The 16187-nt window shown below is 34.3% G+C and overlaps 2 protein-coding genes across 2 annotated transcripts; one reads left to right on the top strand and one right to left on the bottom strand.

Moving 5' to 3' along the window:
• Positions 1–9001: 9001 nt before the first annotated feature.
• On the top strand, positions 9002–10884 carry LOC131646776 (putative glutamine amidotransferase GAT1_2.1). The gene is made up of 4 exons (XM_058916744.1): positions 9002–9092; positions 9395–10128; positions 10224–10430; positions 10609–10884. Exons 1-4 carry the CDS (start codon positions 9002–9004, stop codon positions 10882–10884), a joined length of 1308 nt encoding a protein of 435 aa, XP_058772727.1.
• Positions 10885–11984: 1100 nt separating this feature from the next.
• LOC131642985 (uncharacterized) lies at positions 11985–15976 on the bottom strand. Its single transcript, XM_058913133.1, has 6 exons — positions 15206–15976; positions 14215–14426; positions 13824–14106; positions 13654–13739; positions 13479–13570; positions 11985–12832 (listed from the first exon to the last, which is right to left on the bottom strand). The coding sequence occupies exons 1-6, from the start codon at positions 15533–15535 to the stop codon at positions 12603–12605; spliced, it is 1233 nt and encodes a 410-aa protein (XP_058769116.1). The 5' UTR covers positions 15536–15976; the 3' UTR covers positions 11985–12602.
• Between the last annotated feature and the right edge of the window lie 211 nt (positions 15977–16187).

Raw genomic sequence — 16187 nt, 5'->3', positions numbered from 1 at the left:
GCTATCTTTCCAATACAAAAAATACTTCAAAAAAGAAGCCCGCTAAGTCAAAACCTATGAAGGAGGCTTAAGCAAAACTGGGGCATCCCGCTGGCTGTAATCTCAAATGAAGACAGTTCAGGCAAAAGTTAGAGATATACAAAAAAAGAAGTCAATAAATTCCTTGAACAACCATGAAATGTTGTGACTATCAAAAGGAAGAAGTGACTGCCATCTCAAAGTTTCCCTTGGCCTTTAAACCATCATCATAGGTGCGATTCCAAAACCTCTTGGAGCCTGAATGCATAATTTGAATTAACTGAGTGTAGGATTGAAGTTCATCACGAAGAATGGGGTGGGTACAAATATACTTTGAGCCTATATCCTTTGTTTCTGAAACCGTGAACCAAGCCACGTTACAACCTTCAAAAGACCTAATTGAAGCAAGGTTTATTTTGAAAGCATACTACGACAAGGTTGCGTTAACCTGACTCCTAAATATTTTTGCAAATTGTTTGTTTTACCATACTTTTTGTTTTATCCATCAATTTGAATGTCTAGACAACTGTGTTTGGGCCTTTGATTCATTTGCTTTACATCAATAATATCATCCCTACAATGGTTTTGATTTCAAAATATGCTTTGAGCATTGTATTAAAATTAGCATTTTTGAATGAACATTTTATTTGCAAGTTCTTATCTTTCAAGGAAGTTCAAACAGTCGAGAAACTTAATCAGTGATCCTATCAGGGGCACGTTACTTCAAGATCCTGTTGTTCAAGACTTATACTGGGGCATATGTTCTCGACATTCAAGTACTGAAGCAACGATCAGATAACAATCAGTCAATCAGGGGCAGTTTTCTTCAACGATCCCCAAGCAGTTTATCAGTCTTTTCCAAAAGGATCATCAGTGTGACATAACAGAGTTGGCAATGTTCTTGTGTTGAGGAATCAAAATCCCAACCTACCCTCATAAATGAGCCTACCTTAGTTGTCATAACCAATTGCATTGCATTGACCATTCATACATCATGCATAGAAAAATTCATATACCATGCATATCCATGTGAACTACCTCATGTCTGTAACATATTACTTTATGGTCTAAATCCAACTTATTTGGCATTTGTCAATTTTCTGTCTTCATTCATGTTTTATCTTGAATGCCTCTGATATTTTCTTTTTTAAAAAGTCCAATCATGTTTTACCTCGATTGCCTTTGTTGCTTCACTCATGTTTTATCTTAATGTTCTTCGATCATGTTTTACCTTGATATTGTTTATCATGTTTTATCTCGATTGCCTTCGTTGGTTCGATCATGTTTTATCTTGATTCTCCTTCAACACTTGAGCCAGTCATGCTTTATCTTGGTTGTCTTCATTCATGTTTTATCTTGATGTTCTTCAATCATGTTTTATCTTGATGATCTTCTGTCATGTTTTATCTTGGTTGTCTGCAGTCATGTTTTATCTTGATTCCCATCTAACACTTGAGTCAGTCATGTTTTATCTTGGTTGTCTTCAGTCATGTTATCTTGATGTTTTTCAGTCATGTTTTATCTTGATGCTCGTCAATCATGTTTTATCATGATGCCCGTCAATCATGTTTTATCTTGGTTGTCTTCAGACATGTTTTATCTTGATGTTCTTCAGTCATGTTTTATCTTGATATTCTTCAATCATGTTTATCTTGATTGTCTTCAGTCATGTTTTATCTTGATGATCTTCAGTCATGTTTTATCTTGGTTGTCTTCAATCATGTTTTATCTTGATTCCCATATAACACCTGAGTCAGTCATGTTTTATCTTGGTTGTCTTCGATCATGTTTTATCTTGGTTGCTATCTAACACTCGAGTCAGTCATGTTTTATCTTGGTTGTCTTCAGTCATGTTTTATCTTGGTTGTCTTCGATCATGTTTTATCTTGGTTGCTATCAAACATTTGAGTCAGTCATGTTTTATCTTGGTTGTCTTTGATCATATTTTATCTTGATGTTCTTCAGTCATGTTTTATCTTGTTGTTCTTCAATCATGTTTTACCTTGATTGTCCTTCGATAATGTCTCATCCATGATTTATCTTGAATGTCTCTAATATTTCCTTATCAAAAGCCTGATCATGTTTTACCTTGATTGTCCTCGGTGTTGTCCAATCAATGTTTTACCTTGATTGTCTGTTGATATTCCTCGATCATGTTTTACTTTGATTATCATTTAATACAACTTCGTTCATGTTTTATCTTGGGCATCTCATATATTCTTTTCCCGAAGTTCAAATAGGCTTTACCCTGATTATCTTTGTTGATTATCTTTCCTCTCTGATTTCATTCAAGTTTTACTCCTGATTACCTTTGATGTGATTGCATGTTTCAAATTTTTTATTCCCCACAGAGATTTAAGAATGTCTCATATCATATTGCATCAAAAAAGGTGTCCATTGCATTCATGTCATAAGCATTGTCGCTTCATCTTAGGACAAAAATTGTGTACTTTGTATTTAAGTCTCTACACATCTTCGATGGAAGAAACTTAAATAGGGGCATCTGTCGCACCCCAATTTTTGACCCGCATATTTCATTCATAAGATCGTGTTGCATTCGTAATTCGTTTGCATTCAAATCGTCGCATCGTTGCATATTTTGAAAAAATAGACTTTTGATAAAGTCGATAAAAATAGCTTGCATTTTCACATCTTTGCATATTTTATTCGAGTTACCATTTTTCGAATTTTTATTTTTAGATTCCATAGATTTTAGATAATTATAGATTAATTTTTGTTATTATTTTATTTTAGGTTTAGATTTTTATTTAATAATCAAAGAGTATATAACAAAAAAGAGAGATTTTTTATTAGTCTAGGCCCATTTGGTTAGAAGCCCACTTTACACAAAAAAAATAGTACAGAAAATAAACAACAAAAAATTTGTCTTCATCTTGCATCCTGCTATCCCACGCCTACAGTTTGTCTTCATGTTCTGCTCCACAACTCTGCTCCATACAACTGCACACAGCATGCCTACTGACCCTGCACCTTGCTGCTCCAAAACCAGTCCACTTCTGTCCAAATTTCCTGCTGCACTGTCACTCCAAGACAAGCTTCAAAACAAGCCAAATCTTGCATCAAATTGAAACAACAAACCTGCATAACAAAAAGGACCAAAACAGTTACCACAATTGTTCAAAAACTATTCAATTTTCCCCCCAATTTTCATCTCAAAATTCAGATTCAAACCCTAATCTCAGCTATAAAAACAGACTCAACACAAGCCAGAAGAGGAGGCCACAGTTCAACGAAAAAAAAGGGGGCAGCCACGAAAAATCCACCACAAAAATTCACAGAAGAACACAAAAAAAACTCTACTGAGTTTAAACCTCATAATCTTCACTCTCCCTTCGATCCCTTCAAAACCATCTTCAACCTCATACCATACTCATCAACCAACCATTACTCTGTTAAACCAAACCCACACCTTCATTCTTAATCTCACAGACCTCTTCATTCATCCTCACCATAAACACACACCCTGTTAAACAAATTGATTTTCATCAAACAACACAACCGTAGCACATCAACAACAAACAACCACCATTCATACCCAAAACCGCAACACACATCCCCACCATCAACCAACTCAAATCGCAGAAGCTCAAGCATAGATCGGAGAAGAGGCAAGAGCGGAGCCCAGAGCATACCTGAAGTTTTCAATCACTTGGTTTGTCGGTTGACTTTGTTAAATTCCTACTTGAATCTTGTAATCACGTAAACTTGAATCATAGTGAAGCGATGTTGGGTTTAGGTTTTTTTGTGGGGTTAAAGGTATTGATGTGGATTGTTTTGTTTTGATGTTGTTATTTGCATTTCGAAGTCGCGAGAGAGATTGCAGAGTGAAACGAAAGATTGAGAGGATGTGAGTTTATTTGTGTTGTTGTTTTGTTTGTTCATTGAATTGATGCGAGCGTGAAACGCGAAAGAGAGAGGCGCTGAAGAAATGTGATTCAGGGTTTCGTTTCCTAACCTGGTTTGATCCAGAAAGAGGGAGTTACCGGGTCTGGGCTTGACCCGAACCGGCCCCTTTGTTTTTTTGTGAATTTTATTTTAATTTTGCTGTTGGGCCTCACTGCTTACCCGATTTTACACCCTCCTGGCCCATCATTAGATTGCATTTTCTTTATTTCAATATATTGGGCTTTCTTTTAGGAATAAGACTATTTAACTTTTTTTTAAAAGAAGAAATTTAGAAGTAGTTTAAATACTAATGTATACATTCTTTTTTTACAAAATAGACTATTAATATTTTCTTGATTTAGACGTAGGTTTAATATTTATTAAGACATTTCAAAATGATACAAAAATATATTTTAAATAATCGAATCGAGTTTTGAGTTTTAATTGGAGAAGAAGGGTTTGTACGTACCTATACAAATTGTTCTTAAACATTTAGGCGATGGCCGTTAAGCCTTTGTCTGGATGTTTAGACTCCATTAAAGACTCATTCAAACTCGATTTAGTTCACCTTTCTAACAAAAATGCTTTCTTTTAACATTCAAATCATTTTATCTATAATGGAAAGAAGGGTTTGTACGTACTTGTACAAGTTGTTCTTTAAACATTTAGGCGATGGCCGTTAAGCCTTTGTTTGGATGTTTAAACTCCATTAAAGACTTTATAAAAATCAATTTAACAAACACTCTTTCAAGTATCTTAAGCGATGGCCGTTAAGCTTTTGTTTAAATACTTGGATCCAATTAAATGTCTTTCAACTCATCAAATCATCTTCATCACCTACGAGAGGGTTGTACGTACTTGTACAATTTTCTCTTTCAAGCATTTAGGCGATGGCCGTTAAGCCTTTGTTTGAATGTTTGATTTCTCTTAACAAACAAACTTTTAATTTACTCACACCTTTTAATTTTAAAACCCTTTTTATAAACGAGACACTTAGTCAAATTCAAATGCAATTATACTTCCACATGCGACGATTGAATGTTTTCCACTCGAATGCGATGATGGCCAAAATCTCGTCTCACTCTTGATTTAGTTATCCATTCTTGTAGTGATGCAAACAATCTCTTCTCCATGTGCGCATAGTATTGTTTGAATGCGATCGAGTACCTCTCGCTAAAATCAACCAAACATTTCGTAGTTAGCCCGAACTACGATTGCTCTGACTTTCCCATTGCACTAGGGAATACGTAGGCACAAGATACGAATGTCTTGGCGAGCACACTAACAAAAAAAATATAATTTCGTAGCCATGAACTACGAACGCTCTGAATTTCCCATTGCACGAGGGAATACGTAGGCACAAGATTCAAATATCTTGGCGAGCATAATAATAAAAAACCCAAATTCCGTTTCTTTCTTGTCCATATAATAATTAGAACGCAAGTAGATAATAAGCTAACAATCAATCACAAGATTAACTAAATGGGTCCCATCGAGTACGATGGAGGTAAGGGGTGCTAATACCTTCCCCTTGCTTAACCGACTCCCGAACCCAAATTTGGTTGCGATGACCATCTTTGTCCATTTCATTTCATTTGTGGGTTTTATCAATATTTTCCCTTTCCCATTGGAATAAATAAAAATTGGTGGCGACTCTGTTTGATACAATTTCGTGGCGATGATTTTTTGACCCGCGACAGTTGTCACCATTGATAACAACCCGAATTGGTAGTAATAATAGTTCACGCTCACAATTACGAGAAAAAATTATTTGGTGATGCTTTTTGAAAATGAAAATAAGTTTTAAAATTGCTTCTGAAATTTTTTGGTTTTTTAAGTTATTTAAAGGGGGTTTAAAACCCCCGCAATCTATCTATTTTTAATTAGTATTGACTTTAATTGACGTGGCGTTACACGTGGCGTGCCACGTAAGCATCCGTTAGTGAAATTTAACGGGAGGGACTAAAAATAGGACATACAAGCACGTGAGTGCTCGTCTAGACGCTAGTGGTTGAATAATGGAAAATAAAACAATCAAGAGAAAGATGAAAACAGGCATAGCAACATAACTAAAGTTCAAATAATACAAAAATTCGTTCATCTCTCTATATTTATTTATGTAAATTTAGAGCTCAATTTTTTCATATTTTATTTTTTATATCCTTCATTTTTATATCGTTCTCACTTTGACATCAGAGTACCTTGTAGATACATCCCCCATCCTCTGAAGTTTAACAAGTTGCAGGCCAAGAAAATTCATTCTAATTAAGTAAGATTAGTGGCGTCGTCAATGGGAAACTATTTGCTCCCTCGTCTTCTCTTAGCACAAGATCAAAGCAATTTCAATCAATCTACCGATCATCATGGCCAACAACAACAATGAAGCTAACGCCAATGGTGACCCCTTCCATCTCGCTGAACTGATAAAAAAATGTCATTACTGACCCCTTCCTCTTCCTCGACCCAAGTCTCGCTGCGCATTCTTAATCCACAAGAGGCTCCATCAATTTCCATCTGCGTGTTGACATATATGACATGCTCATATGGGTTGTTGTGCCCATCAAACTTGGCCAATGAAGGCAACTTGAAATTCTCTAGCACTGGCGCTCCCAAATCACATTAGAGAGAGGTTGGGTCTAGAATTTCAGTCTTCTCAAGAGGTTCAGCCTCCTGCTGACGCTGCTGGAAGTGAAGGACGTTGTCCTTCAATATTTTACTCTAATGACGTAAGTCGTCCATGGTAGGGCAACTCTGCCATATTCTTCCGTTGTACTAGTGTTGGTCAGAGTTACTACTTTCTTGTTTACCATGTTGAATATGGGTGGAAGATGTGACTAGCATTATGTCTGTCTAATGTACTGGTGGCCCAAGTTCGTTTTACCAGACTCCATGACAGACGCTAATTGTATTGTTAATAATATAATGAGCGACAATCCTTAATTGTGTATGGTTGCTAGAGGACTTTAAGGTTATTGTGATGTTAGAGCAAGCTCTCATAACGATGATGAGAAATTTTGTATATGATGTTTTCAGAGTAAATTGAATTCCTTCTGAACCTTAGGGTTGAAGTATTTATAAGAATCTCTTGAGGCTGGGTCTTAGGCTCCAAAAAAACAGTAATAACATTTTCTCTCATAGGAGCATAGAAAATTGATAGTTATTTCTCTTATTACTCTAAAGAACATGACTCTTTTTTTGACTTTCTCTCTTATACCGTTATAGGTAGGGATATGCCACTACCGTTGTTTTAATAAATCAACAAGTGTTTTAATAAAAAGGCAAATAAGAAACTAACGAGGATGATATATCACACCGTCTATCATTGGACAACTTCCTGCAAGGCCTTTCTGGGGCCCTTTTTAAATATACTAGAACATTTTTCATCTTTATCCCTTTGTAAATATACTAGAACATTTTTCATCTTTATCGTAAAAATGAATAGAATTTTTTCATTCTTAATTCTTTATTATTTTGAACTACGAAAAATTGAATAAATTTAAGAAATGAATGAGAATGTGTTTGTTTCAAGGTTGTGAAAAATATTTTCGAAAATATGGTTATGGGAATATAATATTCTCATGTTTGATTTAATTTTAAAAGAATTATTTTGAGGCATATTTTATTCTCATAAACTTTATTTATATATGATTCTTTTATTTTTATTCCAAAGTTTAAAGGGTAAGAATCAAATATTTCCATGAGAATAATTATAACTCCTCACAACTAGTCACATATTTATTTATTTAATTTTTTATAATTTTTAAACTAAATAAAGATTATTAACTTTTTAGTTTTTGCCAAACACTTGAATAAAAATATTATTCCAAATAATAATAATAATGATGGAAATGGAATAGAATTTTAAGAAATGTTATTTTTAAATTGAAACAAACACACCCGAATGAACTCATAAATATGATTTTTTTTTTTATTTTAAAAATTAAAATTAAGAATTAATGAATATCCACATTACATTTACACAGTTGTTCAATAAAATGTAACCATGATGTTATTTCTTGTAGGTATTTCATAAGTGCTTTTTAAAATAATAACCAAATTTTTTTATGGGAACTAATTTCTTTTTTGTAAAGAAAAAAACTTAAATACAATTTTAAGTGTGATTCTTATTATTTTTCAATGAAAATATTATAAGTGTATAATTTCTTTCTATACATATACAATTTTTTTCTATTTTCACTCTTTAAACGACAGAGTTTGCATGGTGGAACTTTCTTCTTTAGTGTAGCTCCTGATTGTGTTAGGAGAGTTATAGAAAGGGATAAAGCTGGTGTTAGTTATAGGAGGAGTGTTTCTGTAGTTTCTTTTTTCTTTGGGGTTAGGCCCTCCTTGTTATCAAAAAAAAAAATGATAGATATTAAAAAACTATACTAGTCATATTTAATTGGAAAATAGTAAGAAACTCACCTTAGAAATTGTATCTAATTTTTTTTTTCTAAAATTAAATCAAATTGAAAGAAAATAAAATATTATAGTAAATAGTAAATATTCATTTACACATTAAAAACAATAAATGAGAATTAAGGATGCACACTGATATTGTAAAAAATAGATAAATCTTTAGGTTTAATCATCCCATCCTTTGTGGTCATTTAGTAATTGACTGATCCTTCATTTTCGTATCTTGACACGAAATATTTTCATACCAAATCATAACAATTGCAATTGAAAAACAGAAAATAAATTCAGCTAAGATCCATTTACATTTTAGGAATACACAATCACAAAAACACAACAATGAACCATTAGCAATCGCATTCCTCAATCTCAATTAACACACAAACGTTACTCCTCTTAGATTGTTATACTTAAGAACAAATTGCGCGTAAATCCATTTTGAAAAAGAAAATCAATTCTAAATGTTCTATCTATCACTGATTTTTCAGATATTGTGCAATTAATATCATTATTTTTTTTACCTTATTTGAAATTTCCCTTCTGATTTTTCTCTTTTTCTATATACATGAGATTTTTCAATTTCTCTTAATTTGATTAAACAAAAAATCACAGTTTCCACGTTGTTGTTGTTTTTGTGCATCGAATCTCAAACTCAATTGCCATGGCTACCTCTGATCTGTCATTGCTTTTGCCAAGGGTTCTCATCGTTTCTCGACGTACTATTCGCAAGAACAAATTTGTAGATTTTGTTGGTAAGATTTCTTACTCACTTTATTTTGTAGTTATTGGTTCAATTTTGTACCTGCTAGGTCATGCATGTACTTTCTTGTTACTAATATATGAATGAATTTGTCAAATGTAACGTTTTATACTTTTAATTTTTGTGTCATAAAGACATTACGTAACTACTTCTTAAATATTATATAAGAGATTTCTCCCGGCTTAACCATCATCTGGATTACTCTCTTTAGTTACGCAGAGATATATGGTTTACTAAAAAAACAATTGTTGTATTGAATAAATTCTAACTAGTATAGTACACTGAATTGAACAGGTGAGTATCATCTTGATCTGATTGTAAGATATGGAGCTGTTCCGATCATTGTCCCTAGAGTCAGTGGAATTCACACTCTCTTAGAAAGCTTTGAGCCTATCCATGGTGTTCTTCTTTGTGAAGGTGAGGACATTGATCCCTCTCATTATGATGATCCTGAACTTTGTGGACTTACACCTGAAGAGCTTGAAGCTATAAGGGAGCTTCACCCGAGTGATGCTGCCATTGATAAAGAGAAAGACTCCATTGAGCTAAGGCTTGCAAAACTCTGTCTTGAAAGAAATATACCTTATTTGGGTATATGCAGAGGGTCTCAAATCCTTAATGTTTCATGTGGAGGCACACTTTACCAAGATATAGAAAGAGAGATAGGGGACAAAAACCATGAGTTTCAAAGAGTGGTTCACATGGACTATCTAAATTATGATGGACATCGGCATTCGATAAATGTTATCGAGAACACCCCTTTGCATGATTGGTTTAAAGATTCTTTTGTGGATGAGAAAATGGAGATCATGGTGAATAGTTACCACCACCAAGGTGTTAAGCGACTGGCAGAAAGATTTGTTCCAATGGCATTTGCTCCAGATGGTTTGATTGAAGGATTTTATGATCCTGATAATTATAGTCCTGAAGATGGAAAGTTTATCATGGGACTTCAGTTTCATCCAGAGAGAATGAGGAACCATGACAGTGATGAATTTGATTATCCTGGATGCAGTATGGCTTATCAGGTATATACACTTTTTGTTCTTACACTTTTCGCAATGCATGTGGAATTTCTATAAGAAATAAAATTGAAGGATTTCTGTTGCTGTTTGTGAAATAGGAGTTTGCAAAAGCTGTAGTAGCTTATGAGAAAAAACTTAGCAGCTCAATACTTGTCCCCAAGTCTCCGAAGCTAAACGAGGAACTTGAGCAAAAGAGAAAACAGATTGTGAAAAGTTTTTCAGTCGCTAGAGACATGTATAAGTCCGATTCTCATGTCGATGTAAGCCAAAGTTCTGAACTTAAACCAGGAGCAGACTTTCTACAGGTTACTCAAAAGCTCTACTCTTTACATGGATTATGTCGCTAAAGTATAACAAAACTCGTCATGTCGGTTCGTAACATCTTACTACCAGTACCACGGACTGTATTGCCAAATTTTATATACTTTAGAGACTAGCTAGTATAAACTCAATTTATCTTTGTGATAATGTTTGGTTTTACAGGCAAGTACAGCACTGAGTTTGCAGCAGGAGAATAGGCTAAAGCAGGTTGGGGCAACATATAGAAACGGTTCGAGTTATGCACAAAAAATGAAAATGAATCAGATGAGGGAGAAAGCTGCTAGGAACATGATGTCAAATATGTCAGTGGAACAGTTAACAGAATTGGTGTCTTTTTATGGATTGATGCATCAGATTTGTTCCGAGACAATTGACAGAAAGATGAATGAACTAGTTGTAGAAGAAAGTATGAATGAACTAGTTGTAGAAAAAAGTTGACAGTAAAGTAGTAGAATTATAAGTCTGCAGAAAATTTTGATACATTTTTGGTTTGTTTTTTCTCCATTTCAAATTTGAAAGGGACACTATTATGTTTTTGTTTTATTTACATTAGTCAGTTAGTGAAATACTGATTTTTTTTTTCTTTTCTAACTAGAAATAGACTTTCAAGTTTGTAAGCAAACCATTATATCCATTAAAATGCATTGTGGACTTTATACCCCGTTGGAAATTTATCTTCTCAATTTATAAATTTTTGGAGTTATTTGAGGTGTATGTTCTAAGAGTTGTTGGTTTTTAAGATTGTAGTTCCTTTTGTTTTCTTGTACTCTTCCCATTAATAAAAAAACAAGTAACTTGCACACAAGAATAAAAAATATGACCACAAGCATATGAGAAACACTCATAGCAGCCTCCCTCAAGCATATGAGAAACACAGCCTCCCTCAATTGTAGATATTATGTGTCAAACAAGTCAATAAAGGCTATGTTTGGGATTTTGGAGGGGAGGGGAGGCTTCCAAAAACAAAATTTTAAAAAAATGTAGGAAAATATTTGATATTTTTTGAAAAAATAAATTTGTTTAGAATGATAAAAGAGTTATTATCATTACTAAATTTTTAATTTTCAAAATAGTATAACAACCTAAAAGATATATCGAAAATTTATGTAAGCCCTTCAAAACCCTCCTTCAATACAATTTTTGAGTTCCCTCATTTTATGGAGTTTTTGGTGTTATAAATAAACTCAAACCCTCCAAAATCCTCCTACCCAAAATCTATTTATCATTTTCACCCAATTCCTCCTATTTTCCAAAGTCCTCCCCTCCCTTCCCCTCCAAACTCCCAAACATAGCCTAAAGGAATCACGAATTTAGAGGTATATGCCATGAATATGGTGAAAAGTCTCCATCTAGACCTTGTTGACAGAATAGAAAATAATTGAGGAAAAACTTGATTTATCATACAAAAATCCAATACTACATCACGAGATATTGTGACAGCATTAAATCCATTTAATAATTTATCATTACATAGTATGTCTATTATAACATTTTATAATTATAATTTGAATTTATTTTCCCTCAATTGATATCAAAACTCAACCAAAAAATTCTACTAGTATTGCAGCTAACAAAACATAACTATGGTAATTCAGATACAAATTTGGGGCAATTCAAAGCATGAGTTACATAACACTTAACAGCAACACCATATGCATTAGAGTAAAATTACCCCAACATATTTAAAGATCCTCCCTATAATGGTGATCATCAGGACATAAAAAAGCAGCCTGTTCTGTTCAACAAAACCATACCGACATAGATATATTTAGAAAAGAAGAAACAATCGATGTAGGGCTCGTCGATGTTAGCAAAACAAAACAACCTCACAACAAACATCAGCCACCACTCGTGAAGCTTCTCTTAAATTTGTACATCCACCATCAACAACACATTCTGAAACACCCTTACAAACCGCTGCTTGTCTAGAGCTTTGCTTCTTTTATTTCGACTTTTACTCTTTCTGATTCTTTTGCTTATTACAGCAGAAAGTTACAGAGGAGAGAGCTTAACATCTTTTATACCTTTTCTTTTTTCCTTCATGTCAAAAAGGTGATTAATTCTGATTTCATAAAGTACAACATCTAAGAATTGGGCCGGGGGAGGATGCAGGACCAATTCTTAAGCAGTTACATGCGTGAACCGTGTTCACGCAATCAACGGCTGAAAAACAGGAAATCTGGGTGACTGACCTGAAGCAGTCTTAACCATTTATCAGCATTCTGTAAAAGAGAGTTGGATAACTGGCGCTCGTATCCACCACTTGGAGTCCACAGGGGTCCCTTGAACTTGTATGAGGCGAGACCAAAAACAGGTAAAGATATTTTTGGGACACCATCCATCTCAGTTGGATGTGATGGTACAGGAGGCTGCACTCTTTGTGAACCTGAAAAGGAGAATAATATTTGTTCCATTAAGGCAATTGAAGCAAAACATGAATTAGACAACTGGTTATCATCACATACAATTGTAGCATCTTGCAATGATTTAACCATGGAAATAAATTAAGCACTTATAGCTGGCAGTGTAAGCTTAAATAGAAACATCAGCCATGATAGAACACAACAAGTCTTTATGGTAGATGAGAAAGAACAGTCAACACAATGGGGTATTGGAAAATGAAATTCTGATTTTCATAATTGTAAACATGTGGAAAAAACATCACGATTTACAAAACTTTTGATAACATTTATGATTCAAAATTAAAAAGAGGTCACCTTGGCCAATAACTTGCTACCGAAAGCAAAGATGACACATTGTGACATTAAGTAAGTATCAAAATAAGCTAATCGTTGTTGATCTAGCTTATACACAAGTGTTTCTGCTATAAGTGCTTAATTAAGTTGTCTATCATACTGAGCCTTATCGCTAAAAGCCTAATACAAAATGCCAATCGAAGTAAGAAATTCATTCATTTAAATAAAAAATACTCGTGTAAATTGTAAAGTAATAGACGGCTCTGTTATCATCATTTCTCAAACGATGTTATAAAGCAAAATCAAACACCTAAAACGAAGGAAAATCCATCCTACCTCCCACAGGTGTAGAAAGAGAATGGTATGTCAGAAAGCACGCATCAAGATCTTTTAATGTCTGACCCATTGGGATTCGGTATATAGGATACCTACAAACCGAATATAGAACCAGGTCAGTCCCATGTGCATATGTTTAAGTAGAATGTTAAAGTACATGAATAAAGAAAAATACCATGCTACAGATATCCAACTTGATGATAGTATATCACAACTTCTAAGTGTCAGCAGTTGAGGGAAACGAAAAGCAAGGTCCATCATCTATCCACCAAAAAAATGGAAATTAATCAAAAGCTAAACAAACAGCCATGGATTTGGCAATATAGAGTCAGCAAGTTATCACACCTTATCAGCCAAAGGTTCGCGGCCATAAGGAGTGTCCCGTTCAAGATACTCAAATAGCAAGTAGCCCTGAGAATTGACAGATTCACCGTCATCACTAGAAAAGCCATCTTGCGGAAGAGTATGCTGATTTCTCACAGATAACCCACCCATCCAATGAGATAATAAGTCATCCGAGAGATGGGGAAGATTCCTTTGTTCCCTATATCCTCTAGCAGGTTCACAATCACTGCTACCATCACTACTTGAGTCCCTGAAATCACTGTCACTATCCTCACCTAGTTGCCTGTGACAGAACAAAACAATAATTATTAATATGGTATTATGGGTTGCTCCTTAGAATGAATATTCACCAAAATCAATCTTCCAAACAGAGCCAGAGTAAGCAATATACCTTGACTTTACATGTGGCTTGGCAGTCTGGGCATAAATTTGAATCCCAGAAAGATAAGGAACATAGTATTGAACAACACTATCTTTATCATTTAATACAAGCGGTACTCCAGCCCCATAAGCACTCCACTCCCTGAATGATTCCCATAAATCACCAAGAACAAAGTAAGGTGGAACCTCCTCACTGCACGTCCTAAAGCCTCTCGTGTTCCTCTGCAGTATCCAACTTACAATCAAAAAAAGAACAACAAATCTTCACATCTATCTACCATACAATTCCCTAATCACATTTTCTATTAAAGAAACTCATAGATGTCATTAATATTCTCTATCAAAAATTGCCTTTTGGACTCCTATTAAAATGCAGACAAAAACATCACAATAATAATCAAGTAAACTAGTGCTTACTTTACTTGTATTGTGTTGTTATAGTATTTAATTTGATTGATTTTACAAAAAAAACTTTAGGCAAATATCACTGGCATTTTAAAACTTTTAATTAACAACATAACATTTAATAATGTATTAAATATGATTATCTTCCATAAGAACTGCACTATATATACTTTCTATTTCTCGCACATAAGTAAAAACTGGCTTTGTTTGACCAGTCGCAGCCTGACTCGAAGATTTATCGAATAGATAACCGTTACAACCGATGAAAACCGATTTGACTCTACATATAGGAGCTGCCAGATGATGAACCAGAGCCATAACTGTTATTCATTCATTGATTTCTCAAAGCCATGTGTTGCCATTACACCCTAACAGAAAGCTTAACTTTATGTCATAGTATTAATTTATTAAAATTCATTATCCATGTGCTTAGTGTTTTCCTCCCTCATTCAATGCATCGGTCACAAACAAAAACACAAACATTAAAACAAAACTTCAGTTATTCCAACAATTAAACATGCGAAATCAACTAAAAACAGTTTTAATAAGAAAGCATTAAATAAGCTCTAGTAACTAAAATAGAAAAAAAGAACAACCTTCGAAAGATGCTGAGCATGCACAGACGGTGTAACCGATTTCAAAAACCTCTCCAAGTTACTCAACCGCTTCACCTCCGTTTCACACGAACTCACAGCAGCTACTTTCTTGGTCTCTTCAGACCCAACCCGGTTACTCTCACGTTTCTTCTCCTTGTCAACCGAATCCACCGATTTCTCTCTCACCACCGACCGACTGACCGTCACATCGCTGTGAGCTCTCCGAATCCTCTCATTCTCCGCCGTGTGTAACAACCGGCGAGCTTGCGGCGGATTGTAAAACCGATCCTCACCACGACCACGCGAAAAGTTGATGCTAGTACCCAACATTCCTAAGGGTGCGAAAAAAATAAGACCCAGAAATCAAAAACGGAACTTTCTTAAATGGGTATTCCAAAAACCTCAAGTGTAGTCAACGGATGAAGCTATTACAAATTTCGATAGAAACGAAGAAGAAGAAGAGGATCTATGGATATTGAAATTAAGATTGAGATTGAGAATTTAGGGTTTGTGGAAATTGGGGTTTTTGTTGAAAAGGGTTATTAGAGTTGAATCGGAAAAAGCGAAGTGAGTGTTTGAGTTAAATAAAAAGGGGGAACGTGGAGAGAGTCAGAAAATGGATCTGGTTTATGTTGGAGAGTGGAGGTAGAAAGGGTAGGGACGAAGGGTAAATGGGTAATTTCATAAACGGGGAAATGAAGAGTAAAAGAAACAATAAATAAAGGAAAGAAGAAAAAAAGGAGATTGGATTGAAGACGAACTAGTTCCCTGTCGTTGAAGGCCAACCACGAACTAAACGTTTTAATGTTTTATTTATTATGTTATCGTTATTAATATTGGTTTTTTTTTTAATAACTTTTGTTTATTATTTCTATTTTAAATTTAAATTTAAATCTATCACACTTATATTCTTGTTTTGACATATCATCGTTTTTGGGATGATAAGGATGATTCTTTATAATTTAAAATTCTAGATTTTACT

Source organism: Vicia villosa, linkage group LG1, assembly GCF_029867415.1.
Source record: "Vicia villosa cultivar HV-30 ecotype Madison, WI linkage group LG1, Vvil1.0, whole genome shotgun sequence".
Lineage (NCBI taxonomy): Eukaryota > Viridiplantae > Streptophyta > Magnoliopsida > Fabales > Fabaceae > Vicia > Vicia villosa.
Note: the sequence above shows the minus strand (reverse complement) of the source record. Positions and strands in the feature narration are given on the sequence as shown.